General features: G+C 35.8%; 1 protein-coding gene across 2 annotated transcripts in view; it reads left to right on the forward strand.

Annotated features, from left to right (window-relative positions):
* NUDCD1 (NudC domain containing 1) overlaps positions 1-26,293 on the forward strand; it is an 85,688-nt gene that overhangs the window by 574 nt on the left and 58,821 nt on the right. For both annotated transcript variants that reach the window (XM_069466089.1, XM_069466090.1), the window contains exon 2: positions 13,895-14,049. In XM_069466089.1, coding sequence (XP_069322190.1) covers positions 13,895-14,049 — 155 coding nt within the window. The remainder of the gene's footprint in view (positions 1-13,894; positions 14,050-26,293) is intronic.

The raw sequence follows: 26,293 nt of genomic DNA on the forward strand, positions 1-26,293 counted from the left end.
TGCGTTGAGAAACCACACTTCCTTGGAGGACTCCCTGCTCTTGCTTCCTCTGACGGAAAGCCTTTTCTTGGAAGAGAAACTATTAATACATTCCAGACAGACCATTTTCATTTACTCAGGTCCTTGCATACTAAAACTTCTGTCGTAGAGAACATCTCTAGAAATCTTTGAGGAATCAAAGTTGATTTAGTACCCACACTGCTACTACTTGGTTTGTTTATCTGTAGCTGGCCAGAATATTCTCATCCTTGTTTTAGTAATGTAAAGAACGGAGTTTTTGTTAGATTCTAGAGATCTGCATCTTTTTAATGCACACTCCTGGTGATTCTGGTACATGTTGTCAGTGATCACACTTTGAGAAATACTGATCTAGAGTTAATTAATAGAGCATCAAATAAATATTCACTTATTAAATTCAGAAACATCTATCAAGTGCCTCTTTTGTGTTATGTGCTGATGATATCAAGAAGAATAAGACACACAGTCCATAACAGAAAAGGGCTATTGTCTAGTTAGGAAGAAAAGGGTAAACAGATAATTATAAAACATATGGGAAGGTGATGATAGGGATATGTACAAAATGCAATGATAATTTCTATCCTAAACCAGTCTGGGGGGATCTGGAAAAGCTTCCTGGAGGGGTTGATGTCTAAGTGGAGCTTTGACGGAAAGGTAGGAGTTGACCAGGGTAAGAGAAGATGAACTAGATTTTTGTTTTCATTTGCTTCCTTTTCCTCTTTCTCACCATGTTTTTTCCAGTCTCCCCCGTCAGTAGGTGGTACTGCCATGTTTAGTTAGCTAATGCATTCAAAATAATAACTAGTGGCTCAAAACACAAAGCAGTTATTTTTGCTTGCAAGTCTGCTGGTCAGTCAGCTAAGTGGTTCTTTTACTCCTGGCTGGGTTCATTGGTGCATCTTTGTTCAGTTGTGGGCCTGCTAGGCAGCTCTGCTCATCTTGGCTGGACTTCCTCATATGTTTGGGGGTTCTCAGGCTATAGGCTGGTTTAATATTATTTCCGATAGTCTCCCCTTGATTTTCCTTCATGTGGTCTCTTATCCTTCAGCAGAGTAGTCCAGATTAGTTCCAAGAGAAAAGTAGCAATGGGTAAGTGCTTTTTCAAGCTGCTACTTGCAACAAGTTTGCTAATGCCTTATTGGCCAAAGCAAGTCAAATAGTCAAGCCTTGAGTCAGTGTGGAAGGTCATACCAAAGAGCATAGATCCAGGGAGACATAAAAAAAGTGGGACTGTTAGTGCAAGTCTATTAGTTGCTCATGCTGGAGTCATCTTTGGTGTATTTCTTCTCTTTTAGTCCCTGTGCAATATACCAGCAAGTCCAGTCAGCTCCAGATTTTGATGTCTCCGTGGCTCCACCCTTGTGTAAATCGCATCTCTTACCTGAACTATAATAGCCTACTGATGTGCCTTCCTGCGTTCACTTTTGTGCTGCTCCCTTGCATGCTCTATAAGACAGTACTTATCATCCTTTTAAATTCTGTATTGATTTTGTTGTCTTGTTTCCTCCACTAGAGTGTGAACTCCACGAAAACAGTGGTGTTTCTCATTTGCTCACTACTCTATCACTAGTGCTTGGCACATGGTGAATACTCAATAAATTGGGTGAATGAAGAAGAGGAGTTGTTGAAGTTACTCCATTCATGGGAAACTGTGAGCAAAGGGAAAGGGAAAGACTTAGTAGGTTGTATGCTGTAGAATATTACAGTCTTAGATTGCTGGAGCAAAAAATCTCCTGGGAAAGTAAGAGGAGATAGATCAGAGAGCACCCTGTTTGCCTTTTGGACTCTACCTTGTCAGTGTTTTCCAGACTGTTTTGTGTTGGGCCATTACAATAAAGAATAAAACTCAGCTATCATAGTTTTGCCAACTTTTTAATTTGCTAAGTGGAGATGTTTCTTAAAAACTATCAATATACTCACCCATCTTTTCATAAACAAAAGCATGTTTAACACCAAAGGGAAAAAACAGGAAGCAAAATCTCACAATAAGTAGTCTTCCAAAGTGGATACATTTTTATAAAAAGTCATGAAGTTGTCCTTTTTCCCCACTCATTTCACCAGAGTTGATCTTGGATTGTTTGGGATGAACAACTGAAGGATATGAGGTGCCATTTGAAGGTTTCAAGTACAGAGGGGAAATGAACAGATTTGGGTGTTGGATGGAATAGTTTATTATCAGACCCTGTGGAGGTTGAGTTTGGAAGAGGAGAGGAATGGAGACAAAACAGTTTGAAGGCGTTTGCAGTAGTTCACGTGAGGGACTTTCTTCAAGAATTATTGAGGATGGTGAAGAAGAGATTATTTCTTTTAAAAATCATTATTTCTAGAGGGAATGAGGTATAACTGAGGAGCTTCTGACAATTTGATTTCTTTTAACTTAACCCAAGGAGTTCGCTTTAATTAGTACTTTGGGTGTGTGAAAGAAACATCGTGTTTGAGATGTGAGGATGAAGGTGTCTTTGGTGTCAGACCTAGCTGCAATGAGGCTTATTCGCTTGTCTTAAATAATGTTATTAAATTATTCCAAAATTCCCTCAGTTACATAAATAGTAAATATCACTTTGTCTCTTTCTATTCCAAAAAACTAAGTAAAAACCTTTTTTTTTTTATAAAATTGTATTTATTCTTTGATGTAGTAATTCTGTTTCTGAGCTTTTGTCTTATAAATGTCCTTTCCCTAGGATCTTCATTCTGTACATGCCTTTTTATATGCTTTTCCACTGTATTTCACCTAGCTAATTCATACTTCATTCTTTCATGTTGGTTTACATGTTACTTCCTCAGGGCATCCTTTCTTGACTACCTAGTTATGATCTATGCTGTAGAATCTGTACAAGTTAGAATCTGTGCTATTCTTTACCAGAGTACCCAGTACTTCATAGACTTCATCCCACGTTGTGGCATTCAGTATCTGTTTTCTCTGCTAAGCCTATTGGTTCTGTATAGATGGGTCCCGGTCTATCTTTTTCAATGCTTTATCTCCAGGGCTGGAGCATGCCTGATAAGTAGTAGATGATTTTGTATCACATGCACATTATACAGCTTTATTGAAATATACTTGACAAAGTGTACAAATTAAAAATGTACAGATTAACAAGTTTTCACATATGTATACACCCGTGAAATCATCACCACAATCAAGATATTAAACTTAGCTATAATATCGTCCGCAGAGTTTCCTTGTGCTCTTCTGTCACCATCTCTTTGCTCCTCCTGCATCCCTCCATCCCCAAGCAACTACTGACCTGTTTTGGGTCCCTATAGATTAGTGTGCATTTTCTACAGTTTTATATACATGGAATCATACACTATGTGCTTTTTTTTTGGTCTGGCTTTTTTTGTTTGTTTGTTTTTGAGCATAATTAATTTCGGATCATTCTTATTGCATGAGAGAGGGGTATTAGAAATCTGATTATAGTTGTTGATTTTTGTATTTCTCCTTGTGGTTTTATCAGTTTTTGCTTTATGTATTTTGAAGCTCTGTTGCTAGCTGCATATACTTATTGGTTATTATGTCTTCTTGATAAATTGACCCCTTTATCATTATGAAATAACATTTTTTAGCCATGGTGATATTCTTTGCTCTGAAATCTGTCTGATGTTAAAATAGCCACCCTAGCTTTTTTAAAATTAGTGTTACCATAGTGTATCTTTTTTCCCCCCATCTTTTAACTTTTAACTTATTTGTGTCTTTGTGTTTAACATGCATTTGTTATCGGCAGAAATAGTTAGGTTTTGCTTTTTTATTCAATTTGACAATATTAATTAGACTGTTTACATTTAATGTGATTTTTGATTGGGTTAGATTTGGGTCTTTCATGTTGCTGTTGGCATTTTGTTTCTAGTCTTTGGAAAATGGAATTTTCCCACTCTTCTGCCTTCTTTTGGATTGAGCTTTTTTTTTAATGAATCCATTTTTGTTTCTTTTGTTGGCTTATTAGCTATATTTCTTTATTTTAGTAGCCATTTTAGGGTTTATAGTATATACCTTTAGCTTTCTACATTATAAGATACATTCAAATGTTATTATTATTAGGTCATTAAGTATGAAATGTCTGATTTTGAATCAAAAGTTTAGTTTATTATATCTCAAACAAGAAGCAGTACAATTAATGAAAGTATGCACCTAAACTATTGACACAGTTTAGCCATCTTAAGGGTAGCTTATTTATGCCAGCAGCGAAGAAACATGGAGAGTGAGTGGCGATGAAATCGCAAAAGACGTTTTCCACAGCTTGTTGAGAATTGAATTTTTCCTTGTAAGAAGTGATCCAAAGCCTGGAAAAAGTGGTAGTCAGTTGGTGCAAGGTCTGATGAATATGATGGATGACAGAGAGTTTCCAAGTCCAGCCTCTCTAGTTTGAGCAGCATTGTTTTTTGCAACATGTGGTCTTGTAAGAGGATTAGCCTGTCTCTACTGACCAAGCTTGGCTGCTTAATTGCAACCATCCTCATCATTTCGTCCAATTTGTTGCAGTAAACATTGCTATAATCAATTGACCAGGTTTCATGAAGCTATAGTGGATAATGCCAGTGCTAGACCACCAAACAGATGCCATTAGCTTTTTGGATGAATATTTGGTTTTGGATTGTGGTTTTGGCACTTCATCTTTATCCAACCATTGTGCTGAATGCTTGCAATTGTCAAAAAGAATATTTTTCATCACACATAACAATATAGTGTAGAAATGGTTCTCCGTTATGTCCTGACAACAAAGAAAGACAAGCTTCAAGACAATTTCTCTTCTATAATGCACATTTAATTCATGGGGTACCCATCTATCCAGCTTGTTTACCTTGCCACTTTGTTTCAAATATTCCAATATTGTTGAAACAGTAATGTCAAACCTTGCTACTAATTCATGCATAGGTTGAGATGGATTTCACTTCCACTACAGCTTTTATCTCATTATTATCCACCGTGGTCTTAGGTCGTCCACATGGCTCACTTTCAAAATTAAAATCACCAGAATGGAATTTCTCAAACCATCCATGTACTCTGCATTCATTAGCCACATCCTTCCCAAACACTTCGATGATGTTTCAAGCTGTCTGAAAGCTGTCTGCACTGCATTGGTTCCATGATAGAACTCATATTCAAAAATAGCATGAAGTTTTGACTTATCCATGGTTTCACAAAAATTGCTCTAAAAAAAGTGTGAAAGATAATCACAAGTCAAAATATGCATTTGAAAGGCTGAGGATGTACCTTCACAATAGGAAAAAATAAACAAGAAGTTTCCAGCCTGAGCAAGAGCGAGACCCTGTCTCTACTAAAAATAGAAAGAAATTAGCTGGGCAACTAAAAATATATTAAAAAAAAAAAAAATAGCCGGGCATTGTGGCACATACCTGTAGTCCCAGCTACTTGGGAGGCTGAGGCAGAAGGATTGCTTGAGCCCAGGAGTTTGAGATTGCTGTGAGCTAGGCTGATGCCACGGCACTCTAAGTGAGGCAACAGAGTGAAAGTCTGTCACATAAAAAACCAAAAAACCAAGTGTCAAAGTGAAACATCAGAGATATCAACTCTCAAGCTTAGTACTTAAGGAAATCGGACATCTCATACTTAATGACCTAGTATTATACTATTTCATATGTGGTATAAGAATCTTACACTATTATACTTCCATTTCTCTCCTTGCCTTTATGTGATTATTGTCATGCATTTTACTTTTACATATAAACTCTACAATACGTTGTTATTATTTTTGTTTAAATAGTTAAATATCTCTTACGGAGATTTAAATGATAAGGAAAAAAGCTTATATATTTACTCATGTAGTTGTCATTTCTAGTGCTCTTTATTCCTTTATGTAGGTCCATATTTTTATCTGGTATAATTTTCCTTCTGCCTGAAAGACTTTAATATTTCTTGTAGTGTGTGTCTTCTGGTAATGAGTTCTTTCAGCCATGGTAGTCTGAAAATATCTTTATTTGCCCTGGTTTTTAAGAGAGATTTAAAAATATTTTTTCCTACAACACGTTAAAGATATAGCCCCACAGTCTTCTAGCTTATGTTGTTTCTGATGAGAAATTTCTTATCTCTGCTGCTTTGTACATAGCATGCCTTTTTTACTCTGGCTTTTTAAAAAATTTTTCTCTTTTACATTGGTTTTGAGCAGTTTGATAATGTGCCTAGGTATGGTTTTCTTTATGGGTCTTATGCTTGGGGTTTGAGCTGTATACTGTAGGCTTATAGTTTTCATCAACTTTGAAAAGATTTTGGCCATAATTTCTTCCAGTTTTTTTTTTTTTTCTTCTCTCCTTTGAGGACTCCACTTACCCATTTTTAGATCTCTGGAAATTGACCCCAATTCATCAATGCCCTTTTCATTTTTTCTTTCCTTCTTTTTTCTGTTTTATTTTGGATAGTTTCCATTTTCATGCCTTTAATTTCATTAATCTTTGCTTTTGCAATGTTAATCTTTCATTATTCCCACATAGTGTATTTTTTTATCTTTACATTGTACTTTTCAAATCTAGAAGTTTGATTTTTAAATCTTTTTTACATTTTCATGCCTCTACTTATCATTTGAACACATGGAATACACTTGTAATGATAGTTTTAATATTCTGTTCTGTTTATTATAACTTCTGTGTCAGTTACGTGCTGGCTTTTATTAATTGGTCGTTCTCCTTATTATGGATTTTGCTGTCTTTCCTTTTTGCATGCCTAATAATCTTTGATTGAATGCCAGAAATTGTGAATTTTATCTTATTAGGTGCAGGATTTTTTCATATTCTTAGGATGTTCTTGAACTTTATTCTAGGATGTAGTTGAGTTATTTCAAAACAGATTAATTCCATTGGTTCTTGCTTTTATAATTTGTTAGTCTGATCTGGAGTGGTGCTCAGTCTAAGGCTAATTATTTCCCACTAATGAGGCAAGACTTTCCTGTGTACACCACCCAGTAACCCACAAATTAGGAGTTTTCTCTATATTACCTGTTGGGAACAGTTACAATTCCCAGCTTTGTGTGAGTGCTCAGCCCTGTCCCCTTTAATCCTTTCAAATGCCACTTTCCCTGGCTGGGATAATTGCCTCAAACTATGCTGGCTGTTCTCTGCTTAGTACTTGAGGGAGACCCTCTGCAGATCTCTGGGCTTTTCTCTCTACAGCTCTTTCTTCTCTGCAACTCTGTCCAGTGGACTATAACTGTCTTGGTCTCCCTAGACTTCCATCTCAGTTTCTTCAACTCGGGGAGTCTGCCAGGTTCTAACTCACTTTCCCTTCTTTGTGCTGTGATCTGGAAACTTCTCAGGGCAGTAAGGTGGGGCAGTGGTAGGGTTAACCTCATATGTTCCTCATTTCTTAAGGATCACTCCCTTTAGTTGCCTGATATCTAGTGTCTTGCAAACTGTTGTTTCATGTAATTTTCTCTGGTTTATTTGATCATATTGGTATTTCTGTTGGAAAGATAAATCTGGTTCTTATTCCTCCATCTTGGCTACAAACAAAATTTTTCAATATATATTTTTAAGTTAAAAAATTTCTTTGGAATGATGGAGCTAGAAACAATTGAAAAGGGTTAATGAAGATAGTGAGAAAATTTGGAGTATAGACTGCTTTTGAAAGAAGTTTGAGGCCGGGTGAGGTGGCTCAGGCCTGTAATCATAGCACTCTGGGAGGCCGAGGCGGGAGGATCCCTTGAGGTCAGGAGTTTGAGACCAGTCTGAGCAAGAACGAGACCCCATCTCTACTAAATATAGAAAAATTACCTGGGTGTGGTGGCATGCACCTGTAATCTCAGCTACTCGGGAGGCTGAGGCAGGAGAATCACTTGATCCCAGGAATTTGAGGTTGCTGTGAGCTAGGCTGATGCCATGGCACTCTAGCCCAGGTGACAGTGAGACTCTGTCTCAAAAAAAAAAAAAAAAAAAAGAAGTTTGAGGCCTGGTGCTGTGGCTCACACCTGTTATCCCAACACTGTGGGAGGCCTAGGTAGGAGGATTGCTTGAGACCAGGAGTTCAAGGCCAGCCTGGGCAACATAGTAAGATCATATCTCTACAAAAAATTAAAAAATTAGCTGGGCACAGTGGCACATGCCTATAGTCCCAGCTACTTGGAGGCTGAGGCAGGAGCATTGCATGAGCCCAGGGGTTTGAGGTTGCAGTGAGCTATGATGATGCCACTGTACTCTAGCCAAGGTGACAGAGTGAGCTGAGACACTGTCTCAAAAAAAAAAAAAATAGTGAAAAAAAAAAAAATAAAGAAGTTTGAGAACAGGGCAGGAGAGAGCTTTGCTTTGAGTGTAGGGCAGAGAGGAGGAAATCTTTTTCATTTGTTTGTTTTGTGAGTGGGGAAGTTTTCACAATATTTAAGTGGAAAGAAAGGGACCAATGGAGAGGAGATTCTTCATGGCAGGAGGAAATGGAATCAGAAACACCTGTGTGGGAATTAGCCTTGGAAGGAAGAAGAGGAGCAGGAAAATAAACACTTACCTTCTTTTGTGCCTTTTAGAAAATACATTGCATGTTCTTAATTTAAGCTTGTCAATAATTTTGTAGGATAAGTATTCTTAACCTCTATTACAGATGAGGAAATAGGGACTAGAAAGGTAAGCTAACTTAACCAATCTCATCAGTGGCAAAGCTGGACCCTAAAGCTGCTGCTTTTTCTAATGATCTGTGTGGTCACTCTGGGCTATTTCTTTCTTGAGGGAGAAGAACAGCTGGTGAAAATTTAGGTTATAATTGGAGTAAAGGGAGGGAAGAATCATGTAACTATTGTATTTATGTAGAGTTGTCTATAGAAGTCATGTGTACTCTAATGGAGGAAAATAAGGGAAAGATAGTTAGATGAATGTGTTATGATTACAGAAGTATTGCATAAAATAGCATTTCATGAGGCAATGCTCCTACCTCTGACCCTGCCCTATTCCTCAAGTTTTGCTTCAGAACTCGTTACACAAACTTGTACTCTTACTTTCCTACATAAACAGTAAACTCAATAACTGGATGAAAAGAAGACTTGACTCATTGGGTTTATTCTAGAAGATAATTGGTTCAAGAAGTGACATTTGTTTGTAAGTTAATGTTCTTTGCCACTCTGTCCCCTTTTTTTAACTACTGTACTTGTATAAATAGTAGATCGAGTCATGTTTAATGATGTCAAAAGAGTTGAATATTGGCAATTTCGTGTGGTTCAACATAATAGTATGTTTTGAGAGGACAAGAAGCATTAGTGAATACTGTTATAAGGACCCTTAGTTATTTACCAGTGTATGCCTAATGCCAAGAGCGGTGTCTGGTACATAGTAGACATTCAGTAGATAGTTTATGAATGAAAAACTATAGGTTTTTGAGGTTCCATGATGCTTTCCTAGTTTTCCTATGAAAACTAAGTTTTGAGGTATTGTAAGGATTTGAGGCAAAGATGAGGGGAGAATCCCTTCTTGTCAGGCCCTAAGTTCTTTTTAAAAGACTAAGAGACAAGGATTTTTCAGAAAAGCTCTTTTATTTTCAATGGAACATATCATTAAATAATAAAATATTTACCATTTAAAAGGTTCCTCTTCTTCAGTCCTTTCAAAGATCTATGTAGAGATTACAGCCTCCTCGACCTCCACTCCTTTTCTTGGGAGGGCTTTGTCAGTGAAACACTGTCACATCTGGACACTGCTTTTTTCCTTCAGTTTCTCTGCCCTCTATTTTTATACTTAAGACAATTTACATGATAAATGCAATTATAACTTTTCCTTTGTCATTTGGGGCCAGAGAGACGGCCTTTTTCTATGCACTAACAGAGCTATGCTCACTTCTATGTCCTAATAACTTACATAAATCATCTTGTTGGAATGCCACAACCATGAGGTGCTATAATAACTCAGACGGCTAAGAAGCCTCGGGTTTGTTCAGGATTGCCCAGAGGTCTTTGCACAAATATGAAGAAAATGTGTTTTTTATATCATTGTGTAATATTACTGCTTTGGACTATTATGTTACCATGTACATTTCCTGCAGTATTAAGTTTTATCCACACAGTGGTGCTAGAAAACCAAGAATTGATCATTGTTTTCCTCCTAATCAGTAGAGTATGTATTTGTTCCTTATAAAATAAACACTTCCTCAAGTTGTATAAGAAGTTTCCACAGTCTCTTTCAAATCTATCATAAAACTATGATTTTCATCTCTGAAATGTTCCCAATCTTCCATCATCCCTCAACCAGATGGCTGCAGTAGCTTCCTAATGGATCTTCTGGATTTAACTCTGCTTTGTTCCAATCTCTTTTCCATATTGTAGCATCTACGAGTACTCTTTTATAAACCCAAATCTGAACTTTACTCTCCTGCTTAAAAAGTGTTAATGAATTCTTATTATACTAAGTTTGTCAATGAAGATAAATAAAGACAGGCCTTTCGTGATTGAATTCTTGCTGAGTTCTCTAGCTTCATTCCTCTGCAGTCTTTCCCTGCAAGTCTCCTTGTTGGTCTGTACTTCAGCCAGTGTGGCCGTCTTTTGGTTCTTTGAATACAAGTTTTTCTTCCTACTTTTGCCTGATTTTCCTTCTGCTTATAATAAGTAGAGGAATCTGTGTGTGTGTAGGTCTATTTCTTCTTTTAAAATTTTTTTATTGATACATAATAATTGTATATATTTATGGGGTACATGTGGTATTTTTGATGTATGCATACAGTGTGTAATGATCAAATTTAGGGTATCCATCACCTTATACATTTATCATTCCTTTGTATTGGGGACATTTCAAATCATCTCTTCTAGCTATTTTAAAATATATAATATTTGTTGTTAACTATAGTCACTCTACCCTGCTGCCAAACACTAGAACTTACTCATTCTGTAGAATGATATGTTTGTACCCATTAGCCACCATCTTTTCACCATCCCTCACCCTTCCTAGCCTCTGATAACTGTCATTCTACTCTCTACCTATAAGATCTACTTTTTTAGCCTTTCTGTGTCTGGCTTATCTCACTTAACATAATGACCTCTAGTTCCATTCGTATTGCTGCAAATGACAGGATTTCTTTCTTTCTTTTTTTTTTTTTTTTTTGTGGCTGAATAGTATTTCGTTGTGCATATACACCACATTTCTTTTATCCATCAACCACTGATGGACGTTTAGGTTGTTTCCATATCTTGGCTATTGTGAGTAGTGCTGCAATAAACATGGGAGTCCAGGTATCTCTTTGATATACTGATTTCCTCTCTTTTGGATAAATACCCAGTAGTGGGATTGCTAGATCAAATGGTAGCTCTATTTTTAGTTTTTTGGGAAACCTCCAAACTGTTTTCTTTAATGGCTATACTAATTTATATTCCCACCAACAGTGTATAAGAATTCCCTTTTCTCCACATCCTTGCCAGTATTTGTTATTTTTTGTCTTTTTGATAATTGCCATTCTAACTGGGGTAATATGATATCTCATTGTGGTTTTGATTTGCATGTCACTGATGATTAGTGATGTTGAAAATTTTTTATATGCCTTTTGGCCATTTATGTGTCTTCTTTTGAGAAATGACTATTCACAGCCTTTGCCCACTTTTAAATGGAATGATTTTTTGTTGTTGAGTTGTTTGAGTTTCTTAGGTATTCTGTATATTAATTCTATGTCAGATGAATAGTTTGTAAATATTTTATCCCATTCTACAGGTTGTCTATTCACTGTTTATTGTTTCCTTTGCTGTGTGGAAGCTTTTTAGTTTAATTTAGACTCATTTGTCTATTTTTGTTTCTGTTGCCTGTGCTTTTGAGGTCTTAGCCATAAAATCTTTGCTTACACCAATGTCCTGAAGGGTTTCCCTGTGTTTTCTTCTAATACTTTTATAGTTTTGCTCTTACATTTAAGTTTTGAATCCATTTTGAGTTGATTTTTATAATATGATTAGAGACAGGGGTCTAGTTTTATTTTTCTGTATATGAATATCCAGTTTTCCCAGCATCATTTATTGAAGAAGGTATCCTTTCTCTAATGTATGTTCTTGGCACCTTGTTGAAAATCAGTTGGCTGTAAATACATGGACTTATTTCTGGGTTCTCTCTTTCTGGGTCTATGTCTGTTTTTATACCAGTACCATGCTGTTTTGGTTACTATAACTTTGCAATACATTTTGAAGTCAGGTAGTGTGATGCCTCCAGCTTTGTTATTTTTGTTTAGTATTGCTTTGGCCATTTGGGGTCTTTTGTTCCATACAAATTTTAGGATTGTTTTTTCTGTTCCTGTGAAAAATATCGTTGGTATTTCGATAGGGGTTACATTGAATCTATAGATTGCTTTGGGCAGTATGGTCATTTTTAATAATATGATTTCTTATCCATGAGCATGTGACGTCTTTGCATTTGTTTGTGTCCTGTTCAGTTTCGTTCATCAGTTTTGTTGTTTCCTTGTAGAGGTCTTTTACCTCCTTGGTTAAGATATTTCTTCTTGGCCAGGTATAGTGTCTCATGTCTGTTAATCCTCGCACTTTGAGAAACTGAGGCTGGAGGGGATCCCTTGATGCCAGGAGTTCGAGACCAGCCTAGGTATCATAGTGAGACCCCATCTCTACAAAAAATAGAAGAATTAGGCATGGTGGCATGCACCTGAAGTTCCCAGCTACACAGGGGGCTGAGGCAGGAGGTTCAGTTGAGCCCAGGAATTTGAGGTTGTAGTGAGCTATGATAACAGCACTATACTCTATGCCCAGGCAACAGAGCAAAACCCTGTCTCAAAAAAAAAAAAAAAATTCTTCTTAAGTCAATTTGTTCTCATCTTTTGTATCTTAGCTTAAACCTTGGAAAGCTTTCATTAATCTCCTTAAGTACATTAGCTCTCTGTATTATGTATTCTCATGATACCCAGTATTTTTTCTTTATAATATCACAGCTATGTAAAATTTATTATATAAAATTATATAAAATTTATGTGACTATTTGACTAATATTCATTTCCTCACTGGATCTTAAGTGCTAACAAGCTAGACTGTATACTCTTTGCTCATTACTGTATCATTACTGCCTATTAAAATATTTTCTGAATAGATGAATGAATGAATGGAAGTCAGCCAGGACACAAGGTAGGTATTGGAAGTAGGAACAGATGAGCATTCTGGGAAAAGAAGATAACAGTTGCAATCAGAATACAGTAAAGTGAGTTTTATATTAAGGTAATGTATTGGCCCGGCATAGTCCACCTATGTATTTCCTGTCGGGGCAGAAATGAATTCCAGGTCATGGGCAGCCTTGAGCTGTAAGCGTTCCTATCTGCATGGAAGGGCAGGTAGAGTGGGAGGGAGAGATCACATTTGGCATATTTAAAAATAGGGAAGCAGCTAATGCTGTAGTAGAGAAAGCCCTGTTCTGTAAGTAGGAGACCTTGTTTCTAGTCCAGATATGGTATTGTTTTATTCTGTCACCTTAGGAATGATGTGGTATGACATTGGAGAGGTCACCATTTATGTTTGCATTTATATACATGACTGTATAGTGAGATAATAAAAACATTCTCTTAATGTGTATTAAAATGAATGAGCTAACAGAGGTAAAAACATTTGAAAAAGTATACAAAGACTTTATAAATTGGGGTTAATATTTGCCCAGAAGATAGGGAGTTCTTCATTTTTAGAATTTCTGTTCTTTTATTCATAATTATAAGTAAGAGTTATTTAATTGAAAAAAGAATCATGGCATAAAAAGCCCTATCCTCTATGGCCACTATATTCTAAGTTTTGTAAGGGCCTGACTGTGTCAGTTTTACTTACTGTTTATCCTCTGCATACAGTGCCTAGTCGGTACCCAGAAGTTATTTTTGAATGAATGGTAAAGTGAATTGTCATTTGTGATTGGCATTGTGTGATTTCTTTGCCTGATTGGCATTGTACAGAAAGGAACTATCTGAGGTAAAACTCTTTATTTTTATTTTCTTGAATTTCAGCTGTGGCAGAAGTAAAACTTCGAGATGATCAATATACACTGGAACACATGCATGCTTTTGGAATGTATAATTACCTACACTGTGATTCATGGTATCAAGATAGTGTCTACTACATTGATAACCTTGGAAGAATTATGAATTTAACAGTGATGCTGGTAAGAAAATTAGGATTTTCCAGTAAATTTTCCCTTTAATCTGCTGTCCAGAGAATTGAGGTATACATACCTTTAGTATATGGAATCCTATGTATGTGAGACTCCATTTCTGCTTAACTCAATTTTAATTTTTCTCTTTGTTCCTGTTACTTACACTTATTTATTCACCTCCATTCTCGATGATGCAGGGGTATCCCAATGGAGGGAGAAAAGCCCTCTGAACTCCCCAAGTGGGTTCTTGGCTTCGGTGGGAAAGAATTCAAGTGAAAGCCAAGTAGCAACAGAGAGTGTATTGAGATAGAGACAGACAATAGATCCTGCTCCACAGACAGAGTAGGGGTCTTCTCCCAAGCAGTAGGAGGACCCCTTAAGGGGCAATAGTAATGTTTTTAAATATTCAAAAACCCTGTTTGAAAACAGCCATACGTGACCAGCGTTGTCTTGAGGTCAAGCCATTAAGGTTAATCATAAACTGCTGTTACAGAAAGATAAGCACAGATTGTAAGGCATCCCACTTAGTAATTCATCCATTCTTGGGTGGTCCTGGGCTGGCGACTTCCTTGTTCAGAGTGGTTAGGGTCTGATATTGGTCAAAATGGCTCTACTCAGGCTCCTTAGGCCTTCCCTTTCTGCTTTAACCCTACATTTTCACCATTGGGCGAACATTCTAATGGATTTTATATATTAATGTTGATGTAGATGTTTGTGTCAGCTTTTTCTTTGTGAGGTGTTTTCCCCAACTTTTAATAGTGGATTTGTCTTTTTTTTTTTAGTGAATTTTTGCTTTATGTTTTTTTAACTATATTACTTGGATACAAACATTTAGCATTGTTTAATCTACAATGAATTGATTCTTTTAGCATTATGTAATGTTCCCCTTTATCTTTAGGTTCTGGGAATAATTTTTGTCTTGAAATTGTCCTTGTCTGATATTAATACAGTCATTTCTGACTTAAAAAAAATCTTTTTCTATCCTTTTTCTTTCAATTTATCGGTGTCCTTGTTTTTAAAGTGTGTCTCTTATAAATAACATAATTGGATCTTGTTTTTTATTCAATATGACAATCTGTGTCTTTTAATTGGAGAGCTTAGTACATTGACAATTACTTTAATCTAGTTCCCATATTCTTGAGCTTATGTACCATCTTGCTATTTCTTTTCAATTTGTCCCATCTGTTCTTTGTTCCTTGGTCTCTGTTCTTACTTTTCTGGGGGATTAATTAAAGTTTTATTTTTAAAAAATTTTATTAAAATTCCTTTTAATTTTCTCTTTTGGCTTTTATTTAAACCTGTTTGTATTATTATTATTAATTGTTAATATAGAGATTATAGTATTCATCCTTGACTTATCACAGTCTGCCTCTAATTAATATTTTGTATAACAATGTAAAAAACCTTACAATGATATAATTCAATTTCTTTCTCTTCTTTGAGTTAATTTTGAGCTATTTTACTTCTTCATATGTTGTAAACTCCACAATACATTGTTAATATATTTGCTTCAAAGAGCCAATAGGCTGTTAGTAGTTCCCTAACTACTTTCTGCTCCTTCCAGCTCTCCTGTACATCACATCTACACAGTAGTCTGTCTGATTTGCTTGTGTAATATTATCATTTGCTTAAATTCATTTAATATTTCCCTCATGACAAAATGCACGTCTTAAAATATGTAATCTTAGAAAAGGCAATGCATTTATATGATTTAAAACAAAAAATTATAAAAGGTATTTAGTGATGTCTCCGTGATCCCATCTTTTATTTATCCAGACTTCAGTACCCATTTCCCTTGCAATGTCTAAGTTTCTTGTATGTCCTTCCAGAAGTGGTAGATTTTTTTATTATCATTTTTTGCAAGTATGAACACAAAATGATATATATTCTGAAAATACAAACTTTTCATCTTGGTGTATATAGTTTATAATGCCTTTCTTTTGAAACTTGTCCTTCACTACACTCTGGAAATATTAATTCTTGCAGTTCTAGGACGTCCTTTTTCCTCTGAGCCTTTTCCTATATGGTTAACTCTACCTGGAGCATACTCTTAATTCTGTGTCAGGCTGCTTCCAAATCTTTACGTAAGTCCCATTTCACCATTTCTTCATCCTTCCTCTACTCCCCAGCAACATTACTGGCTCTCAGATGTGCATGGCCTGTGAATTCCCTCTAGGCCAGAGGTTGACAAACTCTTTCTGCACAGAGCCAGCTATTTTAGAGTTTGTGAGCCAGACAATCCTCTGCTACTCTTACTCACTTTTGCTGTTGTACTATGAAATCAGCCATAGACAGTTTGTAAATGAATGAGTATGGTAGCATTCCAATAATACTTTATTTACAAAAACTTACAATGGACCTGAATTGGCTTGTGGTCTGCAGTTTGCCAAGCCCTGGAATAGGCCATGGGTTCCAGTACCCAGCACAAGGCTTGGTCAGTATGTTTGTTGAATGGATAACAGCTGTTGAAGGCTTGTTATTATTCTTGGGAGTTGGCTTTGTGTTTTGTTTTGTTTTTTGAGACAGAGTCTCGCTTTGTTGCCCGGGCTAGAGTGAGTGCCGTGGCGTCAGCCTAGCTCACAGTAACCTCAAACTCCTGGGCTTAAGCGATCCTACTGCCTCAGCCTCCTGAGTAGCTGGGACTACAGGCATGTGCCACCATGCCCGGCTAATTTTTTTCTATATATATTTTAGTTGGCCAGATAATTTCTTTCTATTTTTAGTAGAGACGGGGGTCTCGCTCTTGCTCAGGCTGGTCTTGAACTCCTGACCTTGAGTGATCCACCCGCCTCGGCCTCCCAGAGTGCTAGGATTACAGGTGTGAGCCACCGCGCCCGGCCTGCTTTGTGTTCTTAATAGAATTTTCCTCCTTTTATTTCTAACCCAGGTACAGGTATGAGTTGTGTATTGACGATGAAGTGTTTAATCTCAAAATGTTAGAAAATTTATTTAGGCATTACCTGGTAGTGATAAATCTTTTCCTCAGGTGGCCCCTAAGCAAATCAGTGGATAAATAATTCTGATTGTTTATTGATGGAGCAGAGGAGATAGAGTCTGGCCTCTTGCTCTCTTAAGTATTTGTTGCTTTTTATTGCTAGGCCCATACTCTACTAAGAATCATTATATAGGCCTAATGTGTATAAGCCAGCTAAATTAGTAGGACACACAGGTTTATTAGTTGTCTATGCTCTGATTTCTCTGACCAAATATATTTTGATATAGAGTTTTATGTACACGTACGTGTGTATATATGTACGAAAGTTTTCTTTTACCTTTCTTTATTAACTAATAGGGCTGTTGGTAGCATGTGTTATACCCTAAAGTTTGCCAATAAAATTTATTCTGCCAGTTATCTAACTCAGTAAGTCAGATGACATCATGGTAGATCTGACAGTGTTAGTTTTTGTAGTGCCATAATCATAATTTATAGTACTTTTTCATACGTATCTTGTGGCAGATACGGTGTAGTTCCAATGCTCTTTGTTAGGGAACTAGAGTAGTTAGTAGAAAGGGAACATATAAGTTCATTTTAACATGTTTATTGAGAACCTAGTCTTTGCAGGACACTTTGATACATATTCAAGTACTTATATGTTAACACTTTTTAGGTGCTAAGATAAGATGAATGTAGAGGTAGGTATTACATGGTAATGTGTAAAAGCTGTCAGAAAGGGTACAGTGGACTCCATACATCCTTGGCTTCATTTTCCTCATATAAAATAAGGACAATGATGAGGATTTTTTAAAAGTTAAAGCAAGGTATATGAAAATACTTTGAAAAGTGGAAGGCATTATGCAAATATAAAGAGGTATTATTAGCATGTGCCTTGGGATATATCACAGTATGGGAGACAAATGCTGACTGGTCTTTACCACATTTACCCCTTCTTAGAAAGCAATAAAACTGTATCACAAGAATAAATCATAGTAATACCAGGTAACCTTTATTCAGTAGAGCTTATTACATGTCAGGGATAATTCTAAGCACTTTACACCTACTAACCATTCAATCCACGCAGTAACCCTATGAGGTAGATACTGTTATTATCCACATCTTACAGTTGAGGAAACTGAGGCACATATAGATGTTTGTAACTTGTCTAAATCAAACAGCCAGGAAATGGCAGAGTCCACATTTAAACTATTCTATTCTAGAGTGCTACATTGTTCTACCTATTCTCCTTATTACTGGTTAATAGAGACAGTTTAGCAAGGTAAACAATATTATATGATACTCTTCAAGCAGGCGGAAGTACCCTTTGGTCCTGGCAAACTATGAAAAAAAAAAAAAAATCCAGGTTAAACTTTTGTTCTGAGTGTTAAATTCTGTATCTTCTTCCAAATCTTAAAATTAAACAGGGTCAGAATACAGTAGGCTATAATATAAACTAAATGTGGTATGTAGATGAAGATACATTTGCTCAGTGGTATGTGGTATGTTGGTAGGTGTTGAACAACTGGCTGGAGAGGGGGGAGTGATTTGTAGAGTGCCACTTTCCATGGTGTAAAATACTCCCACTGTGGCCAATTTCAAGCTACTGATTGCAAAATTCCTAAAAATTTAATACTAGGCTTCCATGAGTCAGTAGGAGTTGGCTTCAGCACATTACTGTGTTTGCTAGAAATTAATAGTTTAAATAATGAAAAAGGAGAAATTAAATAGTGAAATTTATGTTTTATCTAATTTAAATTTGATGAGGGATGGACAGTTATTTTATTTTCCTACCCCTTTCTACAGTAGTGATTTTTAATTTTCTTTTTCAGAGAAGAAGGAATGAAATAAAGTTAAGAGTAGGAAAGCAGAAAACCTTTCTTGCACCAGGAATTTTTTTCTGGGAAAAAATAGAAGCCTTTGGTTTTAAAGATTAAGCTAATATTGAAGAACTAATAATCAATTAAATAGCTTTCATGATAAACAGTATCTACAGTAGAAAATTTGAGCACTAACTGGATATTTAGTGATATTATTAAATATTTACTATTTAGTAACTAAATATTAAATAATTGTCAATAATTAATATTCTAATTAATTAATAGTTAATTTAATATTTATTTACTAATGGGATATTTAGTGGCATTGTTACTACTTTTAAGTACGTTAATGATATTGTAGCATTTTAAAAATCCTATTAGAGATAGGTACTAAAATACTTCGGATGGAATAACTAGGCTTTGCTTCATAGTAATGTGGGTATGTGTATAGGGGAAACATGATTAACCATTTTCTAATAATTATTAGAGCTGCATGATTTAGGTTCATTGTATTTTTCTACCTACTTTGGTATATGTTTGAAGATTTTCATATTAAAAAAGTAAAAAAAAAATTGCAAAAAAAAAATACCTGTCTTCTTTCCATGTGGGCTTCTGCTTTCTTAAAGAGACAAGGGAGTAGTGTTTGTTATAGTGAAAACACTTTTAATGGTATACATTTGTGGTATTGCTACAGACTGAATTGTATCCCTCTCAAATTCATATGATGAAGCCCTAATTCCTAATGTGACTGTATTTGGAGATAGGGTTTTAGGAGGTAATTAAGGTTAATTAAATGAGGTCATAAAGGAGAGATCCTAATTTAATAGGGTTTGTGGCCTTACAAGAAAAGAGAGGGAGCTCTCTCTCTAAGAGCACACACTCAGTAAAGGCCACATGAGGGCACAGTGAGAAGACCACTATCTGCAAGCCAGGAAGAGAGTCCTTACCAGAAACTGACCCTACTTGGACCTTGATGTGGGACTTCTTGCTTCAGAACTATAAGAAATACATTTCTATTAAGTTGTCCAGTCTGTTGTATTTTGTGATGGCAGCCTGAGCAGACTACTATAAAGTAAATACAGTTTCAGACCTGGCTCTCCCATAGACAGATTAGCTCTGTGACTTTGGGCAAATAATTTCCTCCTTTTGGGCCCCCTTGTCTTCAGCAGAAAATAAAAGATTTGAACCTGATGACTGGTGTCTGTGAAACCCCTGAGCCTTGGAGGATTTCTTGGAGCTGACCTCAGAGGCCACTGCATTCACTGGGAAGGCCTACCATCCACTCCAGCCGCTTAATTGCTACAGATATAGTTCTACGTTTGTCTTTTCCATATGAAATTTCTTTTACAGAAGGGGTTCCCTGGCAAAAACAAGTTTGACAATTGGATAAGATTGTCTCTAAGACTTTATCTAGCACTTCATTGTTATTACCTAAATCTTAAAGCATAATTCTAGATTAGGTTGTTATTAGTTTGAATTTCTAATCATAATTATCATTTACTATTATTTCTGTTAGTGGGTTATAGTATTTGACTAATTCTATCCTTTGAGTTGTGTGGCAGGAAAGCTTGTAATTTAGAAGCTGGCTAATCTGTAGATTGGATTATATTTCTGAAATAATCATTTTGACTATAAATATATAAATTGTATAATTGCTAGTAACTGCTATTGTCAAACAGTTGCTGAAAGTTTTATGTCATGGTCATCAGAGTCATGCTTATTTACTGAAATTCTTTGGGGAAGAAGAAAATTAAGACTGTTTTAACAAAATTAAAGAAAAAAATTCTACATGAGTAGTTAATGTAGGTATTGTGCCTCCATCATCTTCCTTATAACTCTGTTCCATTTGTGAAAGATGATTCATGCTAATTAAATCAAACTGTCTCATTTAATCTTTATCCTCTGAATGTTTCAGAGCTTTTTATACTGTGTACTTATGATTACTTTGACCTATTTGTGGCATTTACTTAGTCTTTAAAGGTTTCTACCATTATTCTTCAGTGAAATCATATTTGTACTTTTTCTCTTTTCAAATGTTTTTTGTAGAATAGAAGTTATTTGTGCTTATGGGAACGTTTTCAGTGAAACCTAGTGATAGTAGTTTTCTTCCCATTTTTGGGAAGAAAAGTTTGATTAGCTCTCCCTTGAAGACTCATCTAAACCCAATTTTATTTGTTCTATTTTACTGGTTTTTCATCTTGCAGTATTTGCTAGAAAAAAATACAGTTGACGATATCTCAGATATCATTAGTTTGTTGACTTAAATAATTTTCCTGAATAAGAAATGTTTATTTTTTTCAACAAACATTTATTGAATGCTGCTATGGTGGTTAGTGGCCACATCCACAAATAAATTAACAACAGTGGAAAAAGCAATAAGTTGCAGAAATAGCATGGAGGAGGAAATGATAAATGTTGAAGGATATAGTGTTCAGAGTAGATTTCAGGGAGGATTTCACAAAACCTTAACAGAGTTTTGGAGGATGAGTTAGAGTTTGCCATGCATATTGGGGCAGCTATGTATGCATACAGCTTAAGAGGCACATCTGGCAAACTTCTGTAGGGACTAAGGCCCTTGGCCCCTAAAGGTTTGCTGAAAAATCGCTGACAGGGGGCAGATTGACTAATAGGCGAAAAGAGTATACAAATTCATTTAATGTGTATACACGGGACCCTTCAGAATAAAGGTTTAACCCCCCCAATGAGGTACAGAAATGTATAACAAATGGTGGCTTGGATTGTGGCAAAACAGGTTTTGGTAGCTGGAAAGGTTATGGGAGGGAGAAAGGAAGAAGCTTGGCTAGCAAAGGTGGTTTTGTTATGTAAATGAAATTTCACAAGGTAGCAGTCCTCAGGGAGAATAGATGGTAAAGTGTTTGTTTGTTTTTTTTTTTCCTCCAGACTTTTAAAGGTGTCAGATTCCCTGTCAATCTTTCCTAGATGGGACAAAGGAAGACTTGGCTACATTAATAGAGATTTTCTAAAGCTACAGGTTTTCCCCTACCAAAGACAGGTTTGCAGCATTATTTCTGTCTGCTGAACCTGTGGCAACCATCTCAAAATGTGTCAAAGAAATATATTTGGGGATAAAATCTATTCAAATAAATATGTTCAAATATTCTGATTTCTTTAGTCCCTACTTTGAAACTTAAAAAAAGGAAGTTTTTCATATTTCAAGTCAAGCTGATAGCTTTGGAGCAATTTGGGTTAGAGATTTAGAGATTGTCAGATAGAGATAGACAAAAACAAACCCAAACCAAAAAAAAAAAAAAAACCAAATTGAGATAAACGGAAAAGAGCAAATTTAATTATATCATCTCATATCTTTTTTAGTCAGTCTCTTAGTTCTGTGAATAGATTGGTTCAGTTAAACAGCTGTGTCCCAGTTCAGGAGGTGGCATTGCAGATGAGCTTTCAAACACAAGAAAAACAAGGATAATGTTTGGAACAGTCTATAAAGCAGTGTCTTGGAGGGCATCCAGCTGACACAGTTGAGGATTCTAAACTTGAAGCATCTTTAGTCAGAGTGGAAGTAGGCAGTGGCAGTCTGACAGATTTCTCACCTATCGTCTGTCTGTATGTCACAAGGTAGGGTCTCAGGAAAAAGTAGTGGCAATTTCATTAAGTCCAAGTCAGAAAAATGGAAATAAAATTTAAAAACGTTATTTGGAGACTTGTAGCCAGGAAAGAATTTAATAATGAATTTATTATAGTTTTATTCTGAAATGTAATTTTTCTCTCTCTAGTTCCTTGTTTCTACCAAAGACAGATTATAGTAGGAGCAGTTTATTTGTAAAATAAAATTTAGTCTCGTTATACTTGGCCTGATTATTTGTATAAAGTGTAGCAAGAATAATTATGGGCTATAATAGTCTCCTTTTAAATGGGCGTTGCTGGAATTTTTTTTATGAGGAATCTCAGATTATGTTACCAAAAGTTGGATACTTGTCCCTGGGACCAAGTCAGAATGAAGAATGATGACAAATGGTTTGAGGAAAAGGAAAGAGAAGTTTATTAATTTGCCAGCAAATGAGGAGGAGGGCAGTAGACTAGCATTTCAAAAGACCACCATCCAGTCTTTAAGAAAAGCAGGGCTTTTTAAAAGGCAGGTTTTCTGTGGTTGGGCTTAGTCTATGTGACTGTATCACATGTCATGGCTTCAGGCTACTGTTGTTTAACTATATAATTGGTGATTTCTTTACACCTTATCTGTGACCCTTGGACAATTCCAGTTGAGCCGTCTCCTGTGGTTTAAGATAGTAGAAAACAAACAGCAAAGAACATTTTTCTGCCCCTTTGATTACTCACCTCAGGAAGGAATGCAGGTTTTAATTCTCAAAAAGGGTGGGTGGTTTTAAAGAGATGACTGATAAAACATTTCGTTGCCCTTTTTCAGACCTTTATCTCTCTTGCCACTAGGCCTTGGGTGGGGGGAACTTTTCATGTTGGAAGCCCACAGTAATTTAACTGTAATCAAATAAGGCCACAATCAAGAAACTTCAATTAGATATATTTAAAATGTATATTATTTTGTAAAACTCTACTATGAACTTAATAATTTCAAAAAATAAAAAAACTATTAGATCATTAAATATGAAATGTCTGATTTCTAATCAAAAGTGGTTTATTATATCTCAAACAAGAAGCAGTACAATTAATCAAAGTATATGCCTAAACTATCCATACAATTTTGTCATCTTAATGGTAGCTTGTTTATGCCAGCAGGGAAGAAGCATGGAGAGCTAGTGGCAATGATATTGCAAAAGGCATTTTCCACAGCCATTGAGAATGGAATATTTTTCTGTGCAAGAAATAATCCAAAGCCTGGAAGAAGTGGTAGTCAGTTGGTACAAGGTCTGGTGAATATGGTGGATGACAGAGTTTCCAAGTCCAGTTTCTGTAGTTTGAGCAGCATTGTCTTTTGTGGCATGTGGTCTTGTCAGAGGATTGGCCTGTCTCTCTTGACCAATCTCAGCTGCTTAATTGCAAGCATCCTCATCATTTCGTCCAGTTGGTTGCAGTAGACATTGCTATAATCAACTGACCAGGTTTCATGAAGCTATAGTGGATAATACCAGCACTGGACCACCAAGCAGACACCGTTAGCTTTATTTGATGGATATTTGGGTTTGGAGTGTGTTTTGGCACTTCATCTTTATCCAGTCATTGTGCTGAATGCTTGTGATTTTTGTCAAAAAGAATCCATTTTTCATCACTTGTAACAATACAGTATAGAAATGGTTTGTCTTTATGTCTTGACAGCAAAGAAAGGCAAGCTTCAAGACAATTTCTCTCTGATGCTCGTTTAATTCATGTGGTACCCATCCATCCAGCTACTTTACCTTACTGATTTGTTTCAAATGGTTCAATGTTGTTGGAATAATAACATCAAATCTTGCTGCTAATACATATGTAGACTGAGATGGATTCGCTTCCACTATAGCTTTCATCTCATCATTATCCACCTTGATCTCAGGTTGCCCTTGTGGCTCATTTTCAAGAGTAAAATCACCAGAAGGGAACTTCTGCAACCATCAACATACTATATATATGTTCATTAGCCACATCCTTCCCAAACACTTTGCTGATATTTCAAGCTCTTTGCACAGCATTGGTTCCATGATAGAACTCATATTCAAAAATATCACGAATTTTTGACTTATCCCTGGTTTCACAAAAATTGCTCTAAAACAAATTAGAAAGATAATCACAAACCAGAAACCATAATTTGAAAGAATGAAGATGTACCTTTACAATAAAAATAAAACAAGAAATATCAGGATGAAAATGTCAGATATCAACTGTCAAACTTAGTATTTAAGGAAATCAGATATTTCATACTTAATAATGTAATAATTTTAAGTTAACTAAGCTTTTAATGACTTTGTTGTGTCTGCTTTTTGTTGGAAATCATTGGAATATTTGGTTGCAGCGTGGAGGTCTGTAGTTTCTTTTGATCCTCTAGATGGGTATCTGTCATTTGTGACCTTAAGGGCATCTTGATTTGGGTTAGGTAGAATGTAGATTCATAGCAATAAGTGGTTAAAAAGCAAGAAAGCATTTTTCAGGCATGTTGCCAAAGGCATGTGGGTATTTTACTGCATTTTTCCATATTTCAGTTGGATCTTTCTTAGCATCAAACACTGACTTTAAAATGTCTTCTACTGAGAGCTCAATCAATTCCATTTGTAGTTCTTTAGGTGCCCTGGTGATATCAACTAGGTGAGGCCATAATACTAATTTGAGTGTGGTGTCTTGATTCTCAAAGTCAGTGAACCTTTCATTGTATTCTACAATTAACACATCTTTTACAGCTGCAGATTCTTCAAATGCTTTGCATGTATCATGCTGCTCATCAATGACCTTTGCTAACTGGGGAACATGTTCAACTGAAATTTCCTTTTAAAGAAGAACTGTTTGGAGAAAAGATGCTTGGATTTTTTTGCCACATATCATATATAGACTTAGTTTTACCTTGCAGAGAAATATTCAAGTCATTTTGATTTGATGTATCACACAGAAATGCTGCATTCCTATAGAAATCTTCTTTCGGTAATTCACAATGCTGATTCTGTTCTTCATAAAATTTAACTATCAGTTCTTGAAGAGATAAAATTTTGGCTAAGCTTTCGGTGCGATAGCCAATGCACTTTAGAATGATATGGCAAATCCATGCTGCATATCATCATTCAACTTTAGCATGTTATGAAACTGAGATGTGGTGTTGCATTTGCAACGAATATTGTTAACAATACTTAAAACTTTTTGCAAAGTGTCACTTAAAATAGTAGTTTTAGCACAGAGATTTTGCTGATTCAAGATATAATGAAAAAAAAAATCAGAGCATCTGGATCCGTTAATAATTTTTTAATCCGTACAGTGAACCCTTCATGTTTTCCTGTCGTGGAAGGTGCATCTTCTGTACATATACTCACTAAATTTAGCAAATTCAGTCCAACTTCATGACATTTATCTTGAAAGTTGTTGAAGATATCTATTCTCCGTGTTCTGTTCCCAAGAATGCCCAAATTGAGTAATTGTTTATAGCAAAGAAAATCTTATGTTAGTGACCCAAACGAAGTATAAAACCTGCACCAAGTCAGTAGTATCAGTTAATTCATCCAAAGCAATTAAATAATATCTATTTTCCTTTTGAAATATTATATTAAGTTCTTTTAAGTTGAAGGCTAATTCATACTGCCAGTCAGTTATGGTTCTCTTGGAAAGAGGCAGTTGTTTGTACTTTGAAACCTAATTGGGGTCTAAGCATCCCACAACTTTGAAAATGCATTCTTTCACAATTTCTATATCACTGAATGGCTTCCCTTTCTCCCCTCAAGTATATAAGCTACTTTATAAGTTGCTTCAGTGGCATTATTTCCAGATCTTATTGTTGCTTGAAAGAATTGTCTTTGCTTTTGCTTTTCATCTTTTAATTTCTACAATACAACCTTTCACTCCTCTCCCTCTAATTTAAAATATTTGTGGTCCTGCTGAGTGT

Source organism: Eulemur rufifrons, chromosome 3 (genome assembly GCF_041146395.1).
Source record: "Eulemur rufifrons isolate Redbay chromosome 3, OSU_ERuf_1, whole genome shotgun sequence".
Lineage (NCBI taxonomy): Eukaryota > Metazoa > Chordata > Mammalia > Primates > Lemuridae > Eulemur > Eulemur rufifrons.